Genomic DNA, 8,529 nt, shown 5'->3' with positions numbered 1-8,529 from the left:
AAAAGAATTGCTACTCCAGCTTGTTTCTTGGGACAATTTGCTTGGAAGATTGTTTTCCAACCTTTTACTCTGAGGTAGTGTCTGTCTTTTTCACAAAGGTGCATTTCCTGTATGCAGTAAAATGTTGGATCCTGTTTATGTATCCAGTCTGATAGTCTAATGTCTTTTTATTGGAGAATTGAGTCCATTGATATTAAGAGATATTAAGGAAAAATGAATGTTGTTTCCTGTTATTTTTGTTATTGGCAGTGGAATTATGTTTGTATAGCTACCTTCTTTTAGGGTTGTTGGAAGATTACTTTCTTGCTTTTTCTAGGCTGTAGTTTCCCTCCTTGTGTTGGAGTTTTCCACCAATTATCCTTTGAAGTGCTGGATTTGTGGTAAGATATTGTGTAAATTTGGATTTGTCATGGAATATTTTGGTTTCCCCACCAATAGTGATTGAGAGTTTTGCTGGGTATAGTAGTTGGGGCTGGCATTTGTGTTCTCTTAGTGTCTGTATGATATCAGTCCAGGATCTTCTGGCTTTTATAGTCTCCGGTGAGAAATCTGGTATAATTCTTATAGGTCTGCCTTTATGTTACTTTGCCTTTTTCCCTTACTGTTTTATTATCTCCTCTTTGTTTTGTATATTTGATTTTTTGATTATTATGTGACGGGAGTTATTTCTCTTTTGGTCTAGTCTATTTGGGGTTCTGTAGACTTCTTGTATATTTAAGGACATCTCTTTCTTTAGGTTAGGGAAGTTTTCCTCTATAATTTTGTTGAAGATATTTACTGGCCCTTTAAGTTGGGAGTTTTCACCCTCATCTATACCTATTATCCTTAGGTTTGGTCTTATCATTGTGTCCTGAATTTCCTGAATTTTTTGTTAGGAGCTTTTTGCATTTCACATTTTCTTTGACCGTTGTTGTGTCTATGTTTTCCATGGTATCTTCTGTGCATGAGATTCTCTCTTCTATCTCTTGTATTCTGTTGGTGATGCTTGCGTCTATAACTTTTGTAATGCTCACCACTGACACACAATTTAAATTATTCATATGTGGCCAGACAAACCTAAAGGTGAATGAATGATTTTTCAGTTCTAAGACTATTAGAAATACGTGTTTGAAGAGGCTCTTAAGCATCACCCATGAAAGAGACATTCCGATTCCAAAGAGGTTGTTACTAACCTGTTGATAATCACTACTACAAGTTTACATTACAGGTTTGCAGAAAATATTCTTGTCTTCAGAATATGTTTTATGAAAGACATGGTTAGAAAGATGCAACATATATTCATCTAACTAACAGAAGTTCAAACTGAAAACAACCAAGTCAAACTTGTTGAATCATTCAGCTTTATTTACAGGACAATGGGGACAGAGTTGTTGAGCACAAAGGTCTTATAGTCAGTATTTACTCTGAAACATAAAACCAGCATTTGATAAGAATCATGAATACTGGATACTCGAAATGCACTTCTCATCTGTAGGTATAATACAGGATAAAGAACATGTAGTGTCTGTGGCTTAGTTTGTAAATCACTCTTTTAAGTACAACTTGTCTGAGTTTGTTCATTTGAATAAAATAAACAGAATGCTGCCTGTTTTATTACATATTTTGAGGGCTATCGTACACACATTGCTTATTTTCCCTTTGGAATGCATTATTGCTCTATCCATGAAAGTCTTATACAACAGTGTATTTTTCTGGATTCCACACTTGCCTTGATCTGGTAATATTTGATGGTGAATAAGGAAAACTTTAATGAAAGCTTTCCTACATTGTCACAATTTCAGAGTTTCACCAAGCATAAATAGTTGACATTATCTAAGATTTAAACATTGGATGAAGGATTTCACAAGTTTTTTCCCTAATTGTACTATTTCTCTAGTGTGGAACGACAACTGTTGCAAAGAATACACCCTGGACAAAATATATGCCACATTTTTCCCAACAGAAAATCTTTCCCCACTAAAAAATTTTAGACTTTTCCATTGACCTGAAATGAAGTCAAAATATATCCACATGCATTACATTAAGATTCTCACCAGTGTGAATTCTCTGTTATGTTCTAACAGATGTGCCAAAAGTAAAGGATTTACACTTCAAATACATTTGAAAAGTTTTCCCTCCTTTAAGTATTCTCTAATAAACTGTAAGATGATATTTCTTGGTAGAGGGTTGTCTCACTTACTGCATACATAAAGTTTCTATACTGTGTAAAATCTCTGATTTCATGGAATGATATTGTCGGTAATGCATTGCCACAAACACCTTATTTGTAAGTTTTATGTATGAATTCTCTGATGCTTTCCCACATTAACTATATGGGTAAATTATTTGTCACATTCATGGCATTTGTAAGGTTTCTCTCCTGTATGAATTCTCTGATCAATTCTCAGCTTTCCTTTTTCAGTAAAGCATTTGTAACACTCACTACATTTGTCAGGCTTTGCACCTGTATGAATTCTCTGATGACTACTAAGATGTGATTTCTGAGTAAAAAATTTGTCACATTCACTACATTTATAAGGTTTCTCTCCTGTATGAATTCTCTGATGAATTCTCAGCTTTCCTTTTTCAGTAAAGCATTTATAACACTCACTACATTTGTAAGGTTTTGCACCTGTATGAATTCTCTGATGAATACTAAGATGTGATTTCTGAGTAAAAAATTTGTCACATTCACTACATTTGTACAGTTTCTCTCCTGTATGCATTCTCTGATGAGTTCTAAGATAGGATTGACTGGCAAAGCATTTGTCACATTCACTACATCTGTAAGGTTTCTCTCCTGTATGGATTCTCTGATGAACACTAAGATGTGATGGTTGGGTAAAGCATTTTTCACACTCTCTACATTTGTAGGGTTTTTCTCCTGTATGAATTTTCTGATGACTTCTCAGATTGAATTTTTGAGTAAAGCATTTGTGACATTCTCTACATTTGTATGGTTTCTCTCCTGTATGAATTCTCTGATGAATTCTAAGATAAGATTGCCTGGCAAAGCATTTGTCACATTCACTACATCTGTAAGGTTTCTCTCCTGTATGAATTCTCTGATGAATATTCAGACTGCCTTTTTGGGTAAAGCATTTGTAACACTCACTACATTTGTAAGGTTTTACACCTGTATGAATTCTCTGATGAATACTAAGATGTGATTTTTGAGTAAAAAATTTGTCACATTCACTACATTTGTAAGGTTTCTCTCCTGTATGAATTCGCTGATGAATTCTGAGTTTGCCTTTTTCAGTAAAGCATTTGTCACATTCAGTGCATTTGTAAGGTTTCTCTCCTGTATGAATTTGCTGATGAATTCTCAGTTTACCTTTTTCAGTAAAGCATTTGTCACATTCAGTGCATTTGTAAGGTTTCTCTCCTGTATGAATTCTCTGATGAATTCTCAGTGTGCCTTTTACAGTAAAGCATTTTTCACATTCACTACACTTATAAGGTTTATCACCAGTATGAATTCGCTGATGAATACTAAGTTGGGATTTTTGGGCAAAGTATTTGTCACATTCACTGCATTTGTAAAGTTTTTCTCGTGTATGAAATCTATGATGCATCCTAAGATTGAATTGTTGTTTAAAACATTTTTTACATTCACTATATTTGTGAGGTTTCTTTTCTGGATAAATGCTCTCCTGACTTTGAAGACTGTCTCTCTGGGTAAAGCACTGGTCAGGTTCACTACCTCTGTAAGGATTCACTCTACTATTGTTTTTCTTTACCAATGGTTTATGTTTAGAGAGAAAAACCTCATCAAATTCTGTATTTCTATTGTGTTCTTTCTTTCCTATGTGGATTCCTTGATTGAGACTAATGAGAGAACACACATTTAAACCATTTGCACAATCTTTATACTTGCAAACTTCTTCAGTGTTCCCAGTTTTAGGTATTTTTAGGTTTGAGAATTGAAGAGATGCATCTTTGTGGTTAGTTTTATGAGGTGTACATTGGGTAGATTCATGAATCATATTGCTGAGTTCACTGCATTTAGAAGACTTCTCTTGGATATTCACAGGCTCATGGGCAATGTACAGTGTGCCTTGATCCAAGACCTTCTCATACATTCCACACATGTGATGATTTTCTGAAAAAAGTGGAATTAGAGATGACAGGGATTACTCAAATGCGTATGAAGTGACTCAGTAACCAGTGTTGGCTGAAGTTTTAGGTAAAATATACATTCTCATGGACTCGAGCTCTTAAGAGATTTTTTTTTTAAATTATTACATGGATCCTTAGAAGGACCTCAAATCTGACCTATATCAAGTGATAAGAAATGATAATTGCCTTCTAAAACTCATTTTAATATTATACCTCGTACCCACCTCAAAAATATTAGCCCGTAATTGCTCCTGCTTAAAAGAAATACAGGGGCAATGAGTGGATCACATACTGTAGGACAGTCATCCAGACACTGCTCCTCTTGGGATCCACTCCACATGCAGACAAGAAACAAAGACAGGATTGCTGATACCATTAAGTGCTTGCTGACAGGAGCCTGATATTGCTGTCTCCTGTGAGGCTCTGCCAGCACCTGAACAACATAAATATGGATGCTTGCAGCCAACAACAGAACTAAAAGCATGGCAACCCCAATAGGGAAGTTAGGGGAAGAACTGAAGGAGCTGAATTGGTTTGCAACCCCATAAGACGAATAATATCAATCAACCAGACCCCACTGACCTCCCAAGGACAAAATCACCAAGCAAAGAGTACACATGGAGGGACTCATGTCACCAGCTACATATGTAGCAGAGGAATGCCATATCTGGCAACAATGAGAGTGGGGGCCTTTAGTCCTATGAAGACTCAGTGGCCCAGCATAGCATCCTAGTGCAGTGAGGGGGTATTACAGGGTGGGTGGAGGAGCACTCTCACAGAAGTAGGGGTGAGGGAAGAAGCGGGGAGTTTACAGAGGAGGAACCTGGAAGGGAGAAGCATTTGAAATGTAAATAAATAAAATAAATAAAAAGAAAGAACATTGTACTTTGCAGAAGCTAGAACAAATAAGTGATTGAGCTATAATAAAATATGAAAAAGTAGATCTCTGAGCAATGTAGCTCTAATTTTATGGTTACAATTTGATTCAGAGTGACAATGTGTAGCTTTGGTCAGGTATATATTTATGATGTAACTGCAATTGACATGGAAACCAGTAAATAGTTTTATCTCGGCATCCTAAATGAAAGGATAAATAATCATGTCCCAGATCTAAACCAATTGTCAAAAGGTAAATAAAAATGTTCTTCATAACAACAGCTCTATATACACTTGAAACCTTTCACAGTTTCTAAAATCATGAATGAAGGAACATTAAAACAATAGTAAGATCAAACTACTCCAACTATTATTTATATAGAAATAGAGCCTGGCAGGGGTGGTGCATGCCTTTAATCCCAGCACTTGGGAGGCAGAGGCAAGCAGATTTCTGAGTTCAGGCCAGCCTGGTCTACAGTGTGGGGTCCAGAAGAGCCAGGGCTACTCAGAGAAACCTTGTCTCCAAAAACCAAAATCCAAAAGAAGGAAGGAAGGAAGGAAGGAAGGAAGGAAGGAAGGAAGGAAGGAGAAGGGAAGGGAAGGGAAGGGAAGGGAAGGGAAGGGAAGGGAAGGGGAAGGGAAGGGGAAGGGAAGGGGAAGGGAAGGGGAAGGGAAGGGGAAGGGAAGGGGAAGGGAAGGGGAAGGGAAGGGGAAGGGAAGGGGAAGGGAAGGGGAAGGGAAGGGGAAGGGAAGGGGAAGGGAAGGGGAAGGGAAGGGGAAGGGAAGGGGAAGGGAAGGGGAAGGGAAGGGAAGAAGAGGGAAGGGAAGAAGAGGGAAGGGAAGAAGAGGGAAGGGAAGAAGAGGGAAGGGAAGAAGAGGGAAGGGAAGAAGAGGGAAGGGAAGAAGAGGGAAGGGAAGAAGAGGGAAGGGAAGAAGAGGGAAGGGAAGAGGGAAGGGAAGAGGGAAGGGAGAAGGGAAGGGAGAAGGGAAGGGAGAAGGGAAGGGAGAAGGGAAGAGGGAAGGGAAGAGGGAAGGGAAGAGGGAAGGGAAGAGGGAAGGGAAGAGGGAAGGGAAGAGGGAAGGGAAGAGGGAAGGGAAGGGAGAATGGGAGAGAGAATGGGAGAGAGAAAGAGAGAAAGAAAATTCCTTGTTCTGAATATTTAACTTTTTGAACCTGAAAAACTTGAATTGAGCTAGATTAGTGGTAAGAAAAGATCTCACAGAATATTGCACTGATTACTCTTTCAAAGAAAGCAGAGAAATGTAAACAAACACACTGAAACATTATGATATTGACCAGAAAAATTATGATTTCCCCTCTTTTGGGGAGTCTCTAGACACTTCAAAAAGACTGCATAAACACAAAGTGGGAACATTCAAAGAAAGAATCAGGAAGTCAATAAAAAGTGTATTCTTACCAACAAACAATAGATTGTTGTAATTCTCCAACATCACATCCATATACAATGCCCTCTGAGCAAAATTGAGACATTCCCATTCCTCCAGTGAGAAGTCCACAGCCACATCCTTAAAGATTAACAGACCCTGGAATGGAACCAAATCATTCCTTTGTTAAAAAAAGAATTAATTAGCCGGGCAGTGGTGGCGCACGCCTTTAATCCCAGCACTTGGGAGGCAGAGGTAGGAGGATTTCTGAGTTTGATGCCAGCCTGGTCTGCAGAGTGACTTCCAGGACAGCCAGGACAACACAGAGAAACCCTATCTCATAAAAAAAATTAATTAAGATATACTATGTGATACAAATGATTGAAGAAAATATTGAAGGACAAATATGTTTCAAAAAGTTCAATGGAGAAGTGTCTGAAGTTCTGAACTGCTGCTCTTCCACGGACAATCTATACAATGACTTACTGTAATGATCACATTTAGAAAGGCTCTGACACTTTAGCAGCAAATGAAAAATGGGCCATAATCACTACATTTGAAAATGTAGATACTGTGTAAAACACTCATAGACTTCCTTATATTTCTATATCTCTGAGAGTCGATGATATAATTATTACAAAAGCAGTAATCATTTACAGAATATAACATATATATTTGATGTCTAGATGCAGTAATGTAACTTATGAAATATGGATTGATATCAAATATAATCAGAGTGCCACATAATTTAGCTGAAGAAAAATAACATAGGTTTTATCAAGCCTTCTTCCTTCTAAACAACCAAACACAAAAAATTAAGAAGAACATTAATTTATGTTTAAAAATCAATGGTTTATACACAGCACGAAGCTGATGCACTATAGAAAATTCTCACTAATGTCTTTTATGTGGTGAAATGAGAAGGTCAAGACCATAGAAGATTGAAACCAAAAAGAAAGGAAAATAGCCATCTCCATACTGAGAATTTACCACAGTGGCAGTATCTCTCATGAGACAAACAGACTTCAGGTGTAAACACTTCAATCATTACTGTGTGACATAAAATGTTAAAAAGAGTTGTCAGAATACTGAAATCTGCATCAGCTCACAATCACATCATTGGCATAAGAAAGACAATTTCCATCCATCATCTGTGCCTCTAGAGAGCTAATACATTTACTGTTAGGATTCAGCACATTGGTTCCCTTATAATTTTATTCTTCTACAAATTCTACTCTTCCATATATTGCTTAGTGATGTGAATTTCAACATATTTCCATATCCACATTCACAAGCTTGTGTCTAGAAATATGACCATCCATGAAATACAACTGATGTGACATAAGAGACCTTACTTCCACATTAATATAAAAGGACAGAACTTTACCCAATGTAGAAAATGCCCATCAATATATTCTTGAGAATCATTTTTAATAGATTCCATTGGAGACCAGTAGGTCTCCAGTCCATGGATATTTTATGTCCTCACAATATAAAATCCAGTAGAAATATGAAGATATTATATACATGAAAACCCAAAACATTCAATTTTCATTCTCACAGAGGAAAATGAAGATCATAGAAAAGAAGCCCTCAGATCACATTTCACATATAGATAACTAATCTTTTTTTGTTTGGTTAGGTTTTTTGGTTTTTTTGTTTGTTTGGTTTGGTTTTTTTTTTTTTTTTTTTTTTTTTTTTTTTTGAGACAGGGTTTCTCCCTGTAGCCCTGGCTGTCCTGGAACTCACTCTGTAGACCAGGCTGGCCTCGAACTCAGAAATCCACCTGCCTCTGCCTTCCAAGTGCTGGAATTAAAGGCGTGCAGCATCACTGCCCAGAGATAAGTAATCTTTTGAATGGATTGAATAAAATGGGAATTTTAAGAAATGTGGACTGAACACTGACCTTCGAAGTGTTTACCACAGAAGCACTCATTCTTTTTGTTCTTCTTCTCCTAGGTGCTGTGTGAGGAACAATGATTAGAATTGTTGAAATTTCACATCAAGGATTGAACAATTCAAATTGGAAATAAATATGACTGTATTACAGACAATGCTAAACCACATTTAAAAAATATTTAAGAGCAAAATGATACCTGTATCTTGACAACATTTCCACAGAGGTGACAGCATGTGATGATTTGTGTTCTAATATGAGTGTAATCT

The 8,529-nt window shown here is 37.0% G+C and overlaps 1 protein-coding gene across 1 annotated transcript; it reads right to left on the bottom strand.

Annotated features, from left to right (window-relative positions):
• Nucleotides 1-1,325: 1,325 nt before the first annotated feature.
• On the bottom strand, nt 1,326-8,319 carry LOC117709239 (uncharacterized). Its single transcript, XM_034503481.2, has 3 exons — nt 8,270-8,319; nt 6,396-6,522; nt 1,326-4,084 (listed from the first exon to the last, which is right to left on the bottom strand). The coding sequence occupies exons 1-3, from the start codon at nt 8,297-8,299 to the stop codon at nt 2,322-2,324; spliced, it is 1,920 nt and encodes a 639-aa protein (XP_034359372.1). The 5' UTR covers nt 8,300-8,319; the 3' UTR covers nt 1,326-2,321.
• Nucleotides 8,320-8,529: the final 210 nt, after the last annotated feature.

This window comes from Arvicanthis niloticus, chromosome 5 (assembly GCF_011762505.2).
Source record: "Arvicanthis niloticus isolate mArvNil1 chromosome 5, mArvNil1.pat.X, whole genome shotgun sequence".
NCBI lineage: Eukaryota > Metazoa > Chordata > Mammalia > Rodentia > Muridae > Arvicanthis > Arvicanthis niloticus.
This window is presented reverse-complemented; position numbering and strand designations above follow the sequence as displayed.

Excerpts from the sequence above, each read along its gene's own strand:
- LOC117709239 (XM_034503481.2), bottom strand. The coding sequence starts at position 8,299 with ATGAGTGCTTCTGTGGTAAACACTTCGAAG. Across the intron at positions 6,523-8,269 it reads CTGTGGTAAACACTTCGAAG|GGTCTGTTAATCTTTAAGGA; the intron begins GTCAGTGTTCAG and ends GTTCCATTCCAG. Across the intron at positions 4,085-6,395 it reads CAACAATCTATTGTTTGTTG|AAAATCATCACATGTGTGGA; the intron begins GTAAGAATACAC and ends CACTTTTTTCAG.